Source organism: Podarcis bocagei (assembly GCF_964188305.1).
Source record: "Podarcis bocagei genome assembly, chromosome: 14".
Taxonomy (NCBI): Eukaryota; Metazoa; Chordata; class Lepidosauria; order Squamata; family Lacertidae; genus Podarcis; species Podarcis bocagei.
The window spans coordinates 15,446,098-15,466,747 of NC_138139.1; the positions used below are offsets into that span (position 1 = coordinate 15,446,098).

The 20,650-nt window shown below is 48.0% G+C and overlaps 1 protein-coding gene across 1 annotated transcript in view; it reads left to right on the forward strand.

Moving 5' to 3' along the window:
• WHAMM (WASP homolog associated with actin, golgi membranes and microtubules) overlaps window positions 1–9,622 on the forward strand; it is a 31,440-nt gene extending 21,818 nt beyond the window's left edge. Inside the window, exons 8-10 of the mRNA XM_081170015.1 lie at window positions 748–843; window positions 2,917–3,379; window positions 6,005–9,622. Of these exons, the coding sequence (XP_081026141.1) occupies window positions 748–843; window positions 2,917–3,379; window positions 6,005–6,303 (858 nt within the window). The 3' untranslated portion in view covers window positions 6,304–9,622. The remainder of the gene's footprint in view (window positions 1–747; window positions 844–2,916; window positions 3,380–6,004) is intronic.
• The last annotated feature ends 11,028 nt before the right edge of the window (window positions 9,623–20,650 follow it).

Genomic DNA, 20,650 nt, shown 5'->3' on the forward strand with positions numbered 1-20,650 from the left:
GGTTTTGGCTTTGGATCCCCTGTGCATATAACTTTACTGCACTATCTAGGGACATGGGTGGCACGGTGGTCTAAACCACTGAGCCTCTTGGGCTTGCCGGTCGGAAGGTCGGCGGTTCAAAACCCCACAACAGGGTGAGCTCCCATTGATCTGCCCCAGCTACTGCCAACCTAGCAGTTCGAAAGCACACCAGTGCAAGTAGATAAATAGATACCGCTGTGGTGGGAAGCTAAATGGCTTTTCCGTGTGCTCTGGCTTCCGTCACGGTGTTTCGTTGCACCAGAATTGGTTTAGTCATGCTGGCCACATGACCTGGAAAGCTGTCTGTGGACAAACACGGGCTCCCACGGACTGAAAGCAAGATGCGCTCTGCTACCCCGTAGTCACCTTTGACTGGACTCAACCGTCCAGGGGTCCTTTATCTTTTTTGGGGGTTTTTTACTGCACCATCTTCTGTATATTTACCCCAGTCATTGTAGCAGATCTCTATACAGTGATACCTCGGGTTACATACGTTTCAGGTTACAGACTCCGCTAACCCAGAAATAGTACCTCGGGTTAAGAACTTTGCTTCAGGGTGAGAACAGAAATCGTGTTGCGGCGGCAGCGGGAGGCCCCATTAGCTAAAGTGGTGCTTCAGGTTAAGAACAGTTTCAGGTTAAGAACGGACCTCCGGAACAAATTAAATACTTAACCCGAGGTACCACTGTATGCGGGTGTTAACTTTTTTCTGGTGTCCAAATGCAGAAAAGAGACAAAAGGAAAGAGGACGAGAAGAAGAAGAAAGCGTGGATAAAGCAGGAGCGAGAGAAAACCCTGGAGAGGCTCAAGACGTTCCAAGAGGTGAGTCTCAAGTCGAGCTCCCAGCGATCCTTCTGCCACTGGGAAATCTTCCTTCTGGAGAAAAGACAAATTGGAGGTGGTGTGCTTGTTTCCTCGTTCCCCTGCAACTGGCCAGCGGCAGCAGGAAACAAGGAAGACAACTTCTGTTTTAGAAATTGTTACAATAAATTGGTTTGGCATGGGTTGTTGTTGTTTCTTAAACATAGGCTTAAGTGGTGTAGGATCCCACCCTCTTGTTTTGAGGTGATTTTAATATTGTATTTTTAAATGGCTCGATAACTCACCTTGGACGTTGCAACGAAGGCTGGGTAAGATATCACGACCCCAGTTATAATCATAGAATCATAGAGTTGGAAGAGACCACAAGGGCCATCGAGTCCAACCCCCTGCCAAGCAGGAAACACCATCAGAGCACTCCTGACATATGGTTGTCAAGCCTCTGCTTAAAGACCTCCAAAGGAGGAGACTCCACCACACTCCTTGGCAGCAAATTCCACTGTTGAACAGCTCTTACTGTCAGGAAGTTCTTCCTAATGTTTAGGTGGAATCTTCTTTCTTGTAGTTTGGATCCATTGCTCCGTGTCCGCTTCTCTGGAGCAGCAGAAAACAACCTTTCTCCCTCCTCTATATGACATCCTTTTATATATTTGAGCATGGCTATCATATCACCCCTTAACCTCCTCTTCTCCAGGCTAAACATAATCATAATACCTTCTTTCTGAAGTAGCAGAGGAAAGCACATTGAAGTGCGCTGATGAAAATGATATGTTTATTGTATTTATAGCCTGCCTTTCCTCCAGGGTGTTGCTCTCCCCCTACCCATTTTAATCTCAAAACAACTTCAGTCGGTAGAGCAGGAGACTCTTAATCTCAAGGCCGAGGGTTCGAGCCCCATGTTGGGCAAAAGATTCCTGCGTTGCAGAGGGTTGGACTGGATGAGTCTACAAACAACCCTGTGACATAAAGGGTGGCAACTGTCCCAAAGCCAGCCGGTTAAGGATCATGCTTGAGTGGGCATATATCGTATTTTTCGCTCTATAAGACGCACTCCCCCCCTCCTAAAAAGTAAGGGGAAATGTAGGGATGATTGCAGAGTGGGGAGTGGGGTCCGGAGGGAGCACACTCCCCACCCGCAGGCAGCCTCAGCCTGCCTGCACGCGTGACCTTGGGGTGCAGAGCACACACACCCCTCTCAGACAAAGCCACGGCTATCTGAACATCGTTGCCTCTGTCTAACCTTTTGCGGTGTCCTGTCTGTAACCTTTGTCTCTGAGACCTTTTGTCTCCTTCGTCATACACTGTGCAAGGGGGAAATGACACGGTGGAAACAGGTGCCAAAATAACTTTGTACCACCCCATGATCTCGGGACCGGAAGATGTGTAAAGGTCACAGTCCAAAATGTATCTGCCTGGTTTGCATATTTGTCTCAATAAAAGGAGGCTCCACAGGGCTGGCCGGCAGCTTCCATGCAACTCACCTGTGCGCAGCTCACCTGCTTTATCAACTCCTGCCTCATGGCCATCACTTCAGGGAAATGTGTGTGCGTCTTATGGAGCGAATGCAGGCTGCGCAGCTTTCACTGAAGCCAGGAGAGCAAGAGGGATCGGTGCGTACCCATCCCTCTTGCTGTTCTGGCTTCGCTTCGCTGGAGAGGCGCAGCACAGCTTTCCCTCTCTGCACAGTGCCCCTTCAGCGAAGTGGGAGGAGAAATGGAAGGGGCTGTGTTGCTCCAGCTGCTTCACTGAAGGGGCTGCGCAGTGAGGGAGAGCTGTGCAGTGCCCCTTCGGCGAATCGGGGTGGGGGGGCGAAACAGCCCCTTCCGTTTCTCCTCCTGCTTTGCTGGAGAGGCGCTGACCAGAGAGGAAGGGAATTTTTTTTTTCTTGTTCTCCTCTAGGCACGTCTTATGGTCGAGTGCATCTTATAGTGTGAAAAATACGGTAACCCCTGGTTTCCCAGGTCCTAGTTCAACACTCCAACCACCCCCTGGCACTCTTTCCCCCATCGTTGCTCTCCGGCAGTTGCATTCCACCCTTTCTGAAAACTTACAGCTCTGTCGTTGTTCCCCTTGCAGAAATGCCCGGCGCAGTTTGTCCTCAAGACTTCCCGGTCGCAGCCGTTGAACGCCAAGCAGCCCCAGGGCGCCTCCCGCCGGACTCCGGCCGGTGCCCCCCAGACGCCCTCAGCGAGCAAGACGCCCTCGGCCAAGACCTCCCGGCCAGCACAAGCCAAAGGCTTCAAAGTGCTGCGGCAGAAGCCCTCGAAGGATATCCCTGTCCAGATTTTTGCCCCTCCGCCACCCGGCCCTGAGCAGCAAGGGAAGAGCAACGGGGGGCCGCCACTGTTGCCTCCCCCGCCACCTCCCCCGCCACCACCGCCGCTTCCCCCACCATCAAACAACCAGCCTCTCTGCTTAAGGACAGGAGCACAGATCGGGGAGAAGCCTCTGCCCCTCTTGTGCAAAGACCCTTCTGGGAGAAGTGGCTCTCCGGAGAAAGCAGACGGGACGTCCAGGCGCACGGCAAACGATTATGCAGGTAGGAGAGGCTGTTGTTTCCTTTTTCTGTGCATTGCTGATGTGTGCTGCATCGCACCGTCATGTAGGCTGACCCTGCAGGGATGCCAAGCTTTGTAGCTTCCCAGAGCGGCCTCTGGCTCACCAATGTTCCTGGCTAATCGTGGGACCTTTGATCCGATCCAGGAAGGCACTTCTTAATATTGCAGACTGGAGACATCCTGGTTGGCTTCCTGCAGGCTTCTGGTTGGCCCTTGTGGGAGGAGGATGCTGAACTATATATAGGCCATGGGACACGGGTGGCGCTGTGGGTTAAACCACAGAGCCTAGGACTTGCCGATCAGAAGGTCGGCGGTTTGAATCCCCGCGACAGGGTGAGCTCCCGTTGCTCGGTCCCTGCTCCTGCCAACCTAGCAGTTCAAAAGCACGTCAAAGTGCAAGTAGATAAATAGGTAAGGGAAGGTAAATGACGTTTCCGTGAGCTGCTCTGGTTTGTCAGAAGCGGCTTAGTCATGCTGGCCACATGACCCGGAAGCTGTACGCCGGCTCCCTCAGTCAATAAAGCGAGATGAGCGCCGCAACCCCAGAGTCGGCCACGACTGGACCTAATGGTCAGGGGTCCCTTTACCTTTACCTAGGCAAACTAAGGCCCGGGGCTGGATCCGGGCCAATCGCCTTCTAAATCCGGCCCGCGGATGGTCTGGGAATCTGCGTGTTTTTACATGAGTTGAATGTGTGCTTTTATTTAAAATGCATCTCTGGGTTATTTGTGGGGCATAGGAATTCGTTCATTGCCCCCGCCCCCAATATAGTCCGGCCCCCCACAAGTTCTGAGGGACAGTGGACCGGCCCCCTACTGAAAATGTTTGCTGACCCCTGATATAGGCTTTTGTTCTGACGCAGAGGGGCTCCCCTTGCCTTCTTAATCCAGCAACAGACATTTCCACATTTAGAAACTTCACTGCCACTGTGAAATACAAAAGTAACTCTCCCCCCCCCCCCCACTCCGTCCTGGCATAGCACAGGGACCGGTCCTTAAACATGTGAGTTGTAATCAGATGGAAGAAGCAGGCAGTCCACAGCTAAATTTATAGATGGCACATATGGCAGCTTAACAAATGAGCTCTAAAACGATGTGCTTTTTAAACGTGTCGATAGTTATTGCTATGTTAACTCAGATTCCTTCCCCCCACCCCACCCCTCTTGTTTTTGTTAATGATTTTTCTATCTCTTGCTTGGTTGCGGTGGTTTTTAATTAAACATGAAAAGCTTAGATCTTAAGGGTAGCTTTGTGGTGTGTAGGGGGGCGCATGGGAACAGAAGCCTTCAGAAAAGGAACTTTGTGGGTGGGCGAGGGGGGGATTCTCCTTTTGGAGATGGAGCCATAGGTCCAGTGGGAGGTTGCCTGCTTTGTACAGGGAAGATTCCAGGTTCAGTTTCCAGGGGGCAAGGAATCGGGTGGTGGCAGTATACCCAGTTTGCATGTAACACTGGTTTGTCTCCAGTGCTGGTCCTACTTGGAGGAGATCCATTAAATCATGGGTAGGCAAACTAAGGCCCAGGGGCCGGATCTGGCCCAATTGCCTTCTAAATCTGGCCCACGGACGGTCCGGGAATCAGCGTGTTTTTACACGAGTAGAATGTGTGCTTTTATTTAAAACCCATCTCTGGGTTAATAATAATAATAATAATTTATACCCCGCCCATCTAGCTGGGCTTCCCCAGCCACTCTGGGCGGCTTCCAAAAAAATATTAAAATACTTTAATACATCAAATATTAAAAGCTTCCCTAAACAAGGCTGCCTTCAGATGTCTTCTAAAAGTCTGGTAGTTGTTGTTCTCTTTGACATCTGGTGGGAGGGCGTTCCACAGGAGAGTGCCACTACCGAGAAGGCCCTCTGCCGGGTTCCCTGTTGGTGCTGACCTTTAAACCCCTAAACTGCCTCGGTCCAGTATATCTGAAGGAGCGTCTCCACCCCCATCGTTCTACCTGGACACTGAGGTCCAGCACTGAGGGCCTTCTGGCGGTTCCCTCATTGCGAGAAGCCAAGGTACAGGGAACCCGGCAGAGGGCCTTCTTGGTAGTGGCGCCTGCCCTGTGGAACACCCTCCCACCAGATGTCAAAGAGAACAACAACTACCAAACTTTTAGAAGACATCTGAAGGCAGCCCTGTTTAGGAAGCTTTTAATGTTCAATGTATTACGGTATTTTAATACAGTGGTACCTTGGGTTAAGTACTTAATTCGTTCCGGAGGTCCATTCTTAACCTGAAACTGTTCTTAACCTGAAGCACCACTTTAGCTAATGGGGCCTCCCGCTGCCGCCGGAGCACGATTTCTGTTCTCATCCTGAAGCAAAATTCTTAACCCAAGGTACTATTTCTGGGTTAGAGGAGTCTGTAACCTGAAGCGTCTGTAACCTGAAGCGTATGTAACCCGAGGTACCACTGTATTCTGTTGGAAGCCGTCCAGAGTGGCTGTGGAAGCCCAGCCAGATGGGTGGGGTATAAATAATAAATTGTTGTTGTTGTTGTTTGTTGTTGTTGTTTGTTGTTGTTGTTGTTAATTTCCCTCTCAGCCTGGGAAGGAGAGTGATCTGTCGAACTGCAGCTGACGGTCTTAATTTTGTTTTCCCTCCTGCCACAGGATCCATGGACGAGGTTTTGGCATCGCTGAAGCGCGGCGAAATCCTTCTCCGCAAAGTGGAACCGCCCCGCCAGGCGCCATCTTCCAACTCCTCCCTCAACGACAGCATCCTCGCGGCCATACGGCAGGGGGTTAAGCTGAGGAAAGTGACGCAGGAGCCCAAGCTGGAAACGGAGAAAGGGCACTCCAGCAGCGAACTGGAGAGGAGCATCAAGGCAGCCATGCAAAGGATCAAGAAAGTGTCTGCCGATTCGGAAGACGACGAAAACGACCACAACAGCGGCGAATGGAATAGTTAACAGGAGCGGGCTTTCGAACTGCGTTCTGGGGTTTCCTTCGGAAGGTTACTGAGGGTTCCCCTTAGAGAAGAAGGTAACTACTGGCGAACACGCTCACTTCACGCAGCGCAGCAATGAGGTCCACCTGATCTGGCCTGGGTCCTGCATTAACGCCCTGGAACTTGTCCCAGAATCCCTTGCAAGCACACTGGAGTTCTCGGCCAGATAAGTTCATGTAGAAATGTGTCAGTGCGTCCCACATGCCCCCTGGATTTAGGAAGTTTGAAAAACCATCATGTTTGATTCTATTCAGGTCAACCAGTTTACTGACATGGGACATTATGCTTTTATTGAATTTTGCACATTTTAAAGGAAATGTATTGGCCTCTTTTTAGGAAACGGAGGACTCTGTGTTTCCGGTGATTTGCCTACCAAAAAATAACGCTTCAGAACTGTTTGTCTGTCTGTTTGTTTTTAAAGAAAAACTGCCCCCTCGTTTTTGTTGTTGTGCTGAAATCAGCAAAACTTTTATCAAACCCATTTCTGTAAGTTTGCCGGAAACCATCCAGATAGACAATCCAATTCTCAGAATAATAATCAGGTTTGCAGCAGTGACATAGACAGACTGTGAGGATTGGCTTCGTTTGTGGAGAGCCAATAAGGGCTCCCACTGAAATTCTGATAGTGTAGAGTAATTATTTTTTGTATGTGAAAATCACAACAGTTTCTTTGACTTAATACTCAAACCAATATTTTATGCGGGTGTCACCGTTGTTTGCTAAAAAGGGTATTCCATGCAGTATTTAGTAGAACCTAACTTGGACAAAAGGGACGCAGGTGGTGCTGTGGGTTAAACCACAGAGCCTAGGACTTGTCGATCAGAAGGTTGGCAGTTCAAATCCCTGTGACGGGGTGAGCTCCCGTTGCTCGGTCCCTGCTCCTGCCAACCTAGCAGTTCGAAAGCATGAAGTGCAAGTAGATAAATAGGTACCGCTCCGGCGGGAAGGTAAATGGCGTTTCTGAGCGCCGCAACCCCAGAGTCGGTCACGACTGAACCAAATGGTCAGGGGTCCCTTTACCTTTTACTAACTTGGACAAAACGCTGCTAATGTTTGTGAAGTTTTATGCAACGGTTCCTTTTTAATAGTGCCATCATCAGTTAACTAGGAGAGAAGTACCCATCAGTTTGGTGCGTTTTATTGGAACCGTGCATGCTGCCTTATACACTCCCAGGATAGCTCAGTTGGTAGAGCAGGAGATCCTTTAAATCACAGGGTTGTAGGTTCTAGCCCCAGGTTGGGCAAAAGATTCCTGCATTGCAGGGGGTTGGACTAGATGACCCTTGTGGATCCCTTCCAACTGTACAATTCCATGATTCTATTCAGAATCAAGCCATTGGCCTCTCTAACTCCGTATTGTCTACACTGACTGGTAGCATCTGCCTAGGATTCCAGACAGGAGTGTTTCCCCGTCTACCCTGGAGATGTTGAGAACCCAACCTGCATGCTCGGAGAAGGAAGGGCTAGGTAGATAACATTTATGCTCCCCGAACTTTAAACCAGCACAGGTTGATGGGCAGGTGGGGTTTCAGTTTAAAGACAGCCTTCCAGGGAACTATAGTGAGCCTAGGTCAGGCATGGCCAAACTCGACCCTCCCGATGTTTTTGGGACTACAACTCATAATCATCCCTAGCTAACAGGAGCAGTGGTCAGGGATGATGGGAATTGTAGTCCCAAAACATTGGGAGGGCCGAGTTTGCCTATGCCTGGCTTAGGCTACTGCCTCCTCTGTTGTCACGGCAACTTTGTGACATAGGAGGCAAAGATGCTGCGCCTGTGGAAGGAGATGAAATCTGGACCACAATGTACTTGAGGTTGCTACCAAACTCAGGGACCTTGCACTAGGGGGAGTTAATCATGCATCATTGAAGGTTCCTTACCTATTTTTGCATTTGGTTTTGGTTCCAGTGCTCCTCCTACAGGAGAGGGTGAGGCTTTGCGCCGCAAACTGTGAGGACAACCAGGCACCCATTTGTGTCATGTGTTTTATTGCACTTTTCAGTTACAAGTGTTATTTCGGTTACCGTCATAATGTCATACCAAAATGGGTTAAGATGACAAATAACTTGCCCACAGCCATTGTTTTCAGTCCTGGGCAGAGATGTAAACTGGAGATTTCCAAATTAACTTCAGCTTATAACGAAGTGGGCTTTGTATAACTACAAATAAAGCATGTTGCCATATTTCACACTTCTGCACTAAGCAGCATAAGACCTCCAACAAAGTATTCTGGCCATATCTAGTGTGCCAAGTGAGGGAGAAATCTGATTGATTTTGCTATTAAAAAAACAACCCCCCCATATTCTTCATTTTTCTGAAATGTTCCAAACTCTCCACACCCAGGTTTTTCTCTTGTATCTCTGCAGTTTCCCACCTGCTTGCAATTTTCAATTTTAGTGGTCACCAGAAGGCTTAAAACATATCGGGTAGAAGTCAACTAAACTTTACTCAAAGAAGACCCAATGAAATTAAGAGACCTGACTCATTTCAGTGGGTCCTGGCAGAGTAAAACTTAGTTGAATACCACCCTTTCTAATCAACAGTGTTTTTAATGTAATCTAACCCACTTGTTAAAATATGCCAAGATTTAAGCTGTGTTTTGTTAATATCCTGGATTGTTTTTACCACTGTATCTTATAATGTGTAAGTCATCAGCATCTTCTCTTCTGCATTTCCATCATCTTATCACAGGTTAGGGATAAATGGGAGTCCTGCTCCAAAAAAACAACATCTGGAGGGCTGCAGGTTCCCCATCTGTGGCATAGCTAGTGACAGGTGAAGAATAGGGAACCTGCAGCTCTCCAGATGTTATTGGACTAGAACTCCCATTTCCCCCAGTATAGCATGGCCAGGGACGAGGGGAGTTCCAACATCTGCAGGGATATCGCTCCCATCCCTGACCCTTGGCCATGCTGGCTGAGATGGACAGGATTTGTGAGTCCCCCGGACAGCTGTAGGGCCGCAGCTTCCCTACCTCTACAGTATGTAATGCATCCTTTTCAAGGATCTTAAATGGCCTCATAATGAGTGTGTGTGTGTGATTAAGTAATATTGGCCATTGAACCTGAAAAGGAGGGGGGATAGTCTTCCATTTCTTTTTAGAAGGCAAGGTAAACATTTCTCCCATTCAAGAGCATAATGCTGAATAACCCGCCTAACATGGTATTTAGGTGAGCACTTTATATTTTAAAAATCCCAAACGTGGCTGCATCCCTATTCATCTGATGTTTTGTCTTACATTTTCCATAATAAAGTGTGCTTTCGGAGGATGCTGGGGAAACCTTGGTCTCTGCCTCCTTTCTTGCCAGACTCAGTTGGGTCCTGCTTCAAGGCTGCTGCCAAGCAAGAGTTGGAGGAAGGAGGAATCTGCCTTTTGCTTCTCAGCCAGAGACGACCAAACACCTTCCCAGAACAGAGACGAGCTGCTGGAGTTTGGCTGCATTTGCAATTTGAGGGGGAAATATAGCCACTTGTTGACAATGGACACAGCTTGGGGGGCAGCCTTGGCTTACAGTTCTGCTTTATCGCTTGCTTGTTAGCTTCACAGGCAAGAGTCACGTAGGTTTTTGGCACATTTGTTTGCCTCTCTGAAGCATAAGACGGCCTAACTTTATTTTAAAGCTGTTTTTCAACATCTGGTATTAAGTCACGGAAAACAGAAAGCAACAATTCCACCAAAGTTGGGATGGGAAGGGGGGGGGAACGATCATAAAAAAGCAGTAGTAGATAGAACTAGCAATTTAACTCCAGCTGAACGTTTCAAAATAGTGTGAGCTTGGCCCACTGGGAGAGGGAAAAAGTGGAATCAGCAATGAAATAGTGTGAGGTTTGGGACTGGCTGCTAGCCCTGAACTTCAGGCACATTCTAGCTATACAGTAGTACCTCAGGTTAAGTACTTAATTCGTTCCGGAGGTCTGTACTTAACCTGAAACTGTTCTTAACCTGAGATACCACTTTAGCTAATGGGGCCGCCTGCTGCCGCTGCACTGCCGGAGCACAATTTCTGTTCTCATCCTGAGGTAAAGTTCTTAACCTGAAGCACTATTTCTGGGTTAGCGGAGTCTGTAAGCTGAAGCATATGTAACCTGAAGCGTATGTAACCTGAGGTACCACTGTACAGCTTTTGTCTGTATGTGTGTGTGTCGAGAAGGGAAGAAAGATAAAATGACTCACTTTTTCCTTCTTCCTAAAACATCACTGTAAGAGCAGAGGCACTGAGTTCTTCCCAACATTGGGGGGGCTCGTCCCGTGCATTGAGAGGAAGCCGTGGTCCCCGCCAAGGTCTGCTGCCACTACTTGTACACATAAAAACCACTCCCTTCATTTTGGGCATCCCTGTTTGCTTCCAACCTCATGACTTTGCTCCTGACTGTTGACAGACACATTCTTCCTTTCTGGAAGAATATATCTGTGAAGGCAGTGCCGGATTTATGTATAAGCTAAACAAGCTATAGCTTCGGGCCCCACTCTTGGGGGGCCAAAAAAAATTTAAAGGAAAAAACCCTGGATGTACTTTGATAAGATACATATTTTGTTATGTGCAGATGGCTTTAAATACCTATTAGGTCCATAAATTACCATATAGCATATATTCAACTCAAAAAACAGCGACAATTTGTTGTTGACAAAGGACAGCTGGACATATAAAGAGCCCCATTACCTTCAGTAGCTGAGGGCCTCATCAAACCTAAATCTGGCCCTGTGTGAAGGGCTTGCCTTAAACAGTCTCTGCTTATTCCACAGGTGACCTTGAAACAACTAGGAAGTTCCTAACCCATGGCTATTAACTGAAACAAGCTCGCTATCTTTATAAGTGCAGGCTTCCTGTTCACTTCCTTCACAGAACTGGTCCATAGCTGTCAACTTACAGAATTGAAAATAAGGGACTAGCAGCCTCAAAAATAAGGGACCAGCAGCCAAAATAAGGGATTTTCCGAACACAGGTATGTTCAACTTCTGAGCCCCTCCGAGCCAAAGGCAGAAAGCCCAGCCAGCAGCCAAACGAAGCCTCAAGCGGTAGTTCCCACAGCGCAGCAACCCAGCAAAGGGGATGCAGCAAGGAAAACCACCGTCACCTCTCCGCTGGGAAGCGCTGAGCAAAGGCAAGTTCCCAGGCAACGCAGCTGATTCGATCGGCACAAGGCATGCAAGCTCCACCCGGCAGTCGTTCTTAGACTCCTTATTGGGTGAGCAACGCAGCCAAGCAACACAGTTGGAGCCTCCCTCCTCCCTGGCCGGCAGGGAGGGAGGAAGAGGAGATGCTTCCTTTGAAACCCGGGAGATTTAAGGGACATCATCAATAAGGGACAGCAGCGGGACACGGCGCTGGGATAAGGGACTGTCCCGCCAAATAAGGGACGGTTGACAGCTATGAACTGGTCCCTCCTTCAAAGTGAATGGGGAAAGTCTTGTGAAGAAGGACTCTGAGCGTGAAAGTAGGGGCACAGAAGCTCAGATGCAGGGGCAGAATGTGGCCCTCCATGACGTATCTGGCTCTCAAGAATCTCCCCTCAGTGACCCTGCTCCTTCAGCTGCTGCCTGTCTCAAAGGTGTCCCTGAATCAGGGCATTTTTTCAGCCGGAACTCACTGGAACTCTGTTCCGGCACCCATCAGGTGGGCGCCATTGCCATTATAACAGAACAAGGGAGGCATTTAAAGTTCTGGCACTTATTTTTTAAGAAAAATAGCACTGCCCTGAGTGTATGTAGAATCTAGCCTCCTTTTTAAAGGTAACATTCACATTTGTTTCTGTGTCCCTGCTTACCATTCACTTGTGGCCCTCAGAAGGGAGTGCGGCCTTGAGGCTGGGGGGAAAAATCCCTACTTCTGATCTCGATTGTTGTACAGTGGTACCTCAGGTTAAGTACTTAATTCATTCTGGAGGTCCGTTCTTAACCTGAAGCTGTTCTTAACCTGAAGCACCACTTTAGCTAATGGGGCCTCCTGCTGCTGCCGCGCCGCCAGAGCACGATTTCTGTTCTCATCCTGAAGCAAAGTTCTTAACCCGAGGTAATATTTCTGTAACCTGAAGCGTCTGTAACCCGAGGTACCACTGTACCTACAAATTTGTGGCTACTGCCTTCCATGATTTCTCCTTTCCTCTGGTAGAGTTTACGAACAAAAGCAAATTAAATAAACCAAAGACAGAGTGCCTAATAGAATTTCCTAGAAGAACAGCAGCAAAGATTAATAATGCTGAATTTATAGAAGCTGAGAGATTAAAATAGAACCAGGCAGCATATTAAAATTCACTGCTAGGAAAGGAGTTGGTAATGGCACCACTGGCTTAGGAACGCAGAAACACTGGCGGGGGGAGCGCGCTGCCCCCAGCACCATTGGGGAGGGGGGTACATTTGCGGCTGCCCCCCGGACATGCGCCACATACCCCCTCACCGCACCGGGCACAACACCCCCAAAGACAGCGCGCCACGCCCCCAGGACGCACGCCACGCCCATGGGATGTGCGCCACAGGACGCGCACCAGCCATGCCCCCGCCTGCTCTCCGCCCCTGGTGCCAGAGCATGCAGCTTTGCCACTGTGTAGAGAGCGACATTATATGCCGTATTTTTCGCTCTATAAGATGCACTTTTTCCCTCCTAAAAAGTAAGGGGAAATGTGTGTGCATCTTATGGAGCGAATGCAGGCTGCGCAGCTTTGGCAGAAGCCAGGAGAGCAAGAGGGATTGGTGCGCACCGATCCCTCTTGCTCTCCTGGCTTCAGGGACAGCCGCCCGAAGCCTCCTGAGCGCAGTGGGAATGCTCCCGCTGCGCTCAGGAGGCTTTGCGTTGCTTCACTGGAGAGGTGCTGTGCAGCTTTCCCTCTCTGCGCAGCGCCCTTTCAGCGAAGCGGGAAGAGAAACGGAGCCCCTTCCATTTCTCCTCCCGCTTTGCTGGAGAGGTGCTGAGGAGAGGGAGAGAATATTTTTTTTCTTGTTCTCTAAAACTAGGTGCGTCTTATGGTCGGGTGTGTCTTATAGAGCAAAAAATACTTGAGGCCCCATGGAGAGCCTCAAGGTCCATAAATAGCAACACCCTAGTGGTCCCTGGCCCTAAGGAAGTCAGATTAGCCTCAACCAGAGCCAGGGCCTTTTCAACACTGGCTCCAGCCTGGTGGAACGCTCCGCCTCATGAGACCAGGGCCCTGCAGGATCTGATCTCTTTCCGCAGGGCCTGTAAGACAGAGTTGTTCCGCCAGGCCTTTGGCTTGGAGCCAATTTGATTCCCTCCCCCTCTTTCTATTTCTTTTTCCTTTCCCCTCCTGTGATGAGGCTGCATTTTAATATTTTAATGTTTCAATATTTTAATGTTGTATTTTAATCTTGTTTTTAAGTTGTATTCATTCAACTTGTTTTTATTATTGCTTGTTAGCCACCCTGAGCCCGGCCTTGGCTGGGGAGGGCGAGTTATAAATAAAAATTATTATTATTATTATTATTATTATTATTATTATTATTATTATTATTATGTACTGAAGTTCTCACCCTGGGCCAGCAGGGGGATACTGTAGATAGTTATGCAAATGAAGGATCGAAAGTGACGTTCAGTGATTGGATAGTTTTAGAAAGTTGCTAGAGTTACGTTGTTCTGGAGCTCTATATAAGCAGGCTGACTGAGCTCTTCAGTTCAGTTCTGTTCTGGCTTCTGAATAAACAAGAGCTGTTTGAAGAATCGCTGTGTCGTCTGATATGTTCGCCCACAACCTAACAATTATTATTATTATTATTATTATTATTATTATTATTGTTGTTGTTGTTGTTGTTGTTGTTGTTGTTATTGTTATTGTTATTGTTATTATTAATATCTAGCTCAGTATCGCTCAGTATCGTCTACACTGACTGGCCGCAGCTCTTCAGAGTTTTGAACAAGAGTCTCCTAGCCCTACCTGGATGGAACCTGAAACGTTACACATGTAAAACACTGAGCTATGGCTCTTCTCCATTGGAAGTACTTTTTATATGGCCTTTTCCTCTTTAGATCTCCAGTGAATGAGCAACAGCACCTGTCATAATAATAATATATTGCTAAAAAGTAGGGGGAGGGTCATATCATTTTGCAGAAAGGCATAATTGAGATGGAGCACACAGGGCAAACTGATGCATTTCCTACCCCTGGAACTCACCAGCGCAAGTACAAAATTAATAGCAGATGAGATAGCCAACAGAGCAAAGATGTAAAAAGGGGGAATTACTTGGGAGTTGTGGGTGAACAGGTGCTTATTTTGTTCCACACCATTAGAGAAAATGCAGCACGTTCCATCCCTCAGTCTCACCAGTTCCCTGTGCAAACATCTATTGCAGACAAGCTGAAAGTTATAATTAGATAAATGGTGATGATACACATGCTGGGTCTCAGATCGATGCTATTTAAGGACACACACAAAGAGGTCGGTGTGCCAGCCTGAGATCATCCGTGCTTTTGTTTTATTTCACGCATTTCTACCTAGCTTTTTCCATCCTGGAATGGGGCTCCCAAAGTAGCTTACAGAGAAGAGTTCAACCCAGTACAATTCAAGCGACAATAAGAATAATGAAAATTAAAAAGGAAAGAGTTCAAATTCAAAAGTAAAACAGGAAAGGTAGATGAAACCACAAGCAAAACATTACAGCTGTGCTGTATTGTCAAATAAAACTCTACAGCAGAGAGATTCACTCCAATTTATGCAATTCCTTCCGTTACATATATGGAACTCTGTGGGTTGCAAAGACACTTCAGTGGAGAATCTTTGCATATGCAATGGAATATGCTTTCAAAAAAGTCTAGGTTCAAATTCTTCCCTGAGGTATATACTCAACTATAGATTCAACTGATCAGATTTACTCCAGATTTACTCTGGCATTTCCCATATAAAGTTTGGGTTAAGATTTCCTTATTTGCCCAGGCGTTTAATTTTTTCCTAAGTTAATTTCTGCTGCTTTGTTTTTATAGTTGCTTTGGTTCATTTGACGATACGTTGTTTATATGATCATTTGATTGGTTGTTTTTATGTGTTGTATCTGAATTGATGAAAGGTGAACTATAAAAGCTTTAATTCAATAATAAATAAACCATGGGGAACAAAGGTGTATTCCTAAACACTTATTTACTGTTAAATTTGTATCCTGCCCTTCCTCGCAAAGGAGGGCAAACAATGAGGAATAAAAGAATAAAAACCTATTATAAAACAATTCTAATACAGAAGCAGATCTCAATTTTAAAGGCTTTTTAGAAGAGGAAGATTTCCAGTAGGCGCCAAAAAGAGAGCAGAGTGATGGCGCCTCTCTAATATTTAGGGGAATGTTTTTCATGTCTAATACTCATTGAGGGAATTCCAAAGGGTGGAAACTATCACACTTAGGGCACAATTCCCGCATTGTGCTGGATGGACATCCTGGTAAGATCAGTGGTGGCTGGTGCTCATTGACTTGATAGGGCGGAAGGTCTGGAGACCAGCAGCAGGTGGCGCCAGAGCCAACCAATCCCAGTTTTGTTTCCATCCCTGCTGTAACACTGAGACTGAGGATGAGGAAGAAGCTGACAGCCAGGGCCGCCTCCTGGACTGGTTTGAAGTATGAAGGCAAGCAAGGGCGGGGCTGGCTGAGAGCTGAGTGAGGATGGCCACGTAGTGCCTCACTTGCCCTAATGGATCTGCCTCCATTGGGTAAGACGGTGTCCTCACCTGCAGAGCGCAGTGATCAATTGGCTATATAAGGGATCAGGCAATCTGGTCCCAAACTGTATGGAAGAAATAATAATAATAATAATAATAATAATAATAATAATAATAATAATAATAATAATAATAATAGTCAATGACAAACCTAGACAGCATCTTAAAAAGTGGAGACATCACCTTGCCAACAAAGGTCCGTATAGTTAAAGCTATGGTTTTCCCAGTAGTGATGTATGGAAGTGAGAGCTGGACCATCAAGAAGGCTGATCGCCAAAGAATTGATGCTTTTGAATTCTGGTGCTGGAGGATACTCTTGAGAGTCCCATGGACTGCAAGAAGATCAAACCTATCCATTCTGAAGGAAATCAGCCCTGAGTGCTCACTGGAAGGACAGATCCTGAAGCTGAGGCTCCAATACTTTGGCCACCTCATGAGAAGAGAAGACTCCCTGGAAAAGACCCTGATGTTGGGAAAGATGGAGGGCACAAGGAGAAGGGGACGACAGAGGACGAGATGGTTGGACTGTGTTCTTGAAGCTACAAACATGAGTCTGACCAAACTGCGGGAGGCAGTGGAAGACAGGAGTGCCTGGCATGCTCTGGTCCACGGGGTCACGAAGAGTCGGACACGACTAAACGACTAAACAACAACAACAATAATAGTAATAAATTATTTATATCCTGCCCCACCCCCCAGCTGAAGCCGGGCTCAGAGCGCCCAACAACAGTAAAAATAACACAGTTTACATAAAACCACAATCAATTAATTGAAATACATTCTAAAATCATTCTAAAATCAATTCAGAGTCAGTGGCAACCATTGGGCTAGAGTTCTATGAGGATTACAGAAGGAGAGAGGGGGTCAGACTGTGCCTTAGCCAAAGGCCTGGTGGAACAGCTCTGTCTTGCAAGCCCAGCGGAAAGATGTCAAGTCCCGCAGGGCCTTAGTCCCTTGTGACAGAGTGTTCCACCAGATCGGGGCCATGGCCAAAAAAGCCCTGGCTCTGGTTGAGGCCAGCCTAACTTCCCTGTGGCTCGGGATCTCCAAGATGTTTTTATTTGAAGACCATAAGGTCCTCCGTGGGACATACCAGAAGAGGCAGTCCCGTAGGTACATGTGCTTAGGGCAGCCTTTGTAAGTCTGCTACCCTCCCAGATGTTTTGGACTACAACTCCCATCAGCTCCAATCAGCACTTCTGGAGGGCAGCAGGTTGACAAAGGGAATTCTGAGAGATCAGAGCTCCCTGGCAGACACCCACTATGATTTTAGGAATGACTGACCTTTGTTGTTGCTGGAAAACACTGGTGCAACAGCGGCCACGTAATATGATGAAATGGCAGTTTAGAAAGCCACCAGGGGGCTGAGCCCTTTTGGGCTCCTCTATATTTTTTTGGGGGGGGACACGGGTGGCGCTGTGGGTTAAACCACAGAGCCTAGAACTTGCTGATCAGAAGGTCGGCGGTTCGAATCCCCGCGATGGGGTGAGCTCCCGTTGCTCGGTCCCCGCTCCTGCCAACCTAGCAGTTTGAAAGCACGTCAAAGTGCAAGTAGATAAATAGGTACCACTCCGGCGGAAAGGTAAATGGCGTTTCTGTGCACTGCTGTGGTTCGCCAGAAGCGGCTTAGTCATGCTGGCCACATGACCCGGAAGCTGTACGCCGGTTCCCTCAGCCAATAAAGCAAGATGGGCACCACAACCCCAGAGTCGGTCAGGACTGGACCTAACAGTCAGGGGTCCCTTTACCTTTACCTTTATATTTGGGGGGCCAGGGCCATGCCCCCAATACCCAAAAAGCATGGGGGAGAGCCGCCCACACTGCTGCTCCAGTGGCTGGTTCCTGCTCCTGCTCCTCTTGCCACAGAGGAGGGTTGAAGTAGTCTTACATTGGTGGCAACGCCAAGAGGAGGAGAAGGATATACCAGCCATCGAAACCGTACAACCACTGCATTTGGCTCCGCCCCGGCTCCTCCTGACCTTGGAACATTACGACTTCACGCATGCAACGTTGCCCCCCACCCCATATCATCCTTGCAAGCTGGCACCTCTGCAAGCCACTATGTATAAAAGTTGTTGTTGTTGTTGTTTAGTCATTTAGTTGTGTCCGACTCTTCGTGACCCCATGGACCAGAGCACGCCAGGCACTCCTGTCTTCAACTGCCTCCCGCAGTTTGGTCAAACTCATGCTGGTAGCTTCGAGAACACTGTCCAACCATCTCGTCCTCTGTCGTCCCCTTCTCTTTGTGTCCTCAATGTTTCCCAACATCAGGGTCTTGTCCAGGGAATCTTCTCTTCTCATGAGGTGGCCAAAGTATTGGAGCCTCAGCTTCAGGATCTGTCCTTCCAGTGAGCACTCAGGGCTGATTTCCTTCAGAATGGATAGGTTGGATCTTCTTGCAGTCCATGGGACTCTCAAGAGTCTCCTCCAGCACCATAATTCAAAAGCATCAATTCTTCGGCGACCAGCCTTCTTTATGGTCCAGCTCTCACTTCCATACATCACTACTGGGAAAACCATAGCTTGAACTAGACGGACCTTTGTTGGCAAGGTGATGTCTCTGCTTTTTAAGATGCTGTCTAGGTTTGTCATTGTTTTTCTCCCAAGATGTATAAAAGTAGTGTTATCAATTTGCCTGCACGTACGGTAATTAAAAATGGGGAATTACGTCTGTTTTAGATGACAAAGAATGTGAATGCGCTTTACGGACCAAGTGCTATGCAAATTATAGCAAGGCTGGCAAGCAGATGGAGTTAATGTGATTTGCTTACACGGATCACTCGTTCCATCGGCCTGCTACTCTCCTTGCCACCCATCCTACCTATTTCTCTCCACTCTGTGTTTTACATGGTAAACTCCTTGAGGGCCTGGAGACCTGCTCCTCTTGTTAAACCATCAGCAGCAATAATCCACTTTCAGACAACGCGTGCAAGCTGTTTGGACAAACGGAGGGCACATTGCCCCCACCCCAGGGTGAGGATTCAGTAAAGGTAAAGGGATCCCTTTAGGTCCAGTCGTGACCTACTCTGGGGTTGTGGCAATCATCTCACTTTATTGGCCGAGGGAGCCGGCGTACAGCTTCCAGGTCATGTGGCCAGCATGACTAAGCCACTTCTGGCGAACCAGAGCAGTGCACGGAAACGCTGTTTACCTTCCCGCCGGAGTGGTACCTATTTATCTACTTGCACTTTGACGTGCTTTCAAACTGCTAGGTTGGCAGAAGCAGGGACCAAGCAATGGGAGCTCACCTGTCGCGGGGATCCAAACTGCCAACCTTCTGATCAGCAAGCCCTAGGCTCTGTGGTTTAACCCACAGCGCCACCCATGTCCCTTCAGTAAAAGGTAAAGGTAAAGGTACCCCTGGCCATTAGGTCCAGTCATGGCTGACTCTGGGGTTGCGGTGCTCATCTCATTTTATTGGCCGAGGGAGCTTCCGGGTCATGTGGCCAGCATGACTAAGCCGCTTCTGGCAAACCAGGGCAGCGCACGAAAGAAGAAGAGTTTGGATTTGATATCCCGCTTTATCACTACCCGAAGGAGTCTCAAAGCGGCTAACATTCTCCTTTCCCTTCCTCCCCCACAACAAACACTCTGTGAGGTGAGTGGGGCTGAGAGACTTCAGAGAAGTATGACTGGCCCAAGGTCACCCAGCAGCTGCATGTGGAGGAGCGGAGACACGAACCCGGTTCCCCAGATTACGAGTCTACCGCTCTTAACCACTACACCACACTGGCTCTCGGAAACACTGTTTACCTTCCCGCCAGAGCGGTAACTATCGTATGTAGGAGAGCCCAATTTGCACATTTGCAAAAGAAAACCCCACAACAACTAGCTCTCTCTCTCTCTCTCTCTCTCTCACCAACAAGTCAGGAAATTGTACACCTCTGCTCCAAAGTAGGAGGAAGAGATTTTGAGTCTGTCAAGCTGGGAGACCTTTCCTGCTTTTGCCTACGAAGCTGCAGCTGCAGCTTTATCCCAATCAATATTATTAAAGAATGAGTCACTGGAATCCTCCTCCTCCTCCTCAATAGCGGTCTCCATCTCCAGTGCCCAAGAGCTGCAGAGGTGGCGACAGCAATTACACGCCACCCTCTGCTCTTCTCACCTAGCGGAAACTTTCGCTGCCTCTCTCCTGACAAGCCAATTAAAATTAGCATCGAGGTGAGCTGGAGGTGCGGGGCAGGGTGGGTGGAGAGGCATTTCCCACACAGCTATAAATTGACCTAAGGATCGGAGCAGCCCAAGGATTGCTTTTAACATGCTGGCATGCACACTTATGGGGGTTCGTGTCGCAGCAGGAAAATGGAACACAACATGGACTATAGCCACTTCTTTTTAGTATTTGCTATTTATTGGCCACTGCGAATGTTCGCAGAGGGGTTTTACCTGTAAGAGAAACAGCGCAGCTGGCTCCCAGGCCTGTTAACTCGGGGACAAGTCCAACGACAACAACAACAACAATTTATTATTTATACCCCGCCCATCCGGCTAGGTTTCCCCAGCAACTCTGGGGGGCTTCCAAAAAAAGATTAAAAATACATTAAAACATCAGTCATTAAAAACTTCCCTAAACAGGGCTGCCTTCAGATGTCTTCTAAACATCAGATAGTTATTTATTTAGTTGATATTTGATGGGAGTGCGTTCCACAGGGCGGGTGCC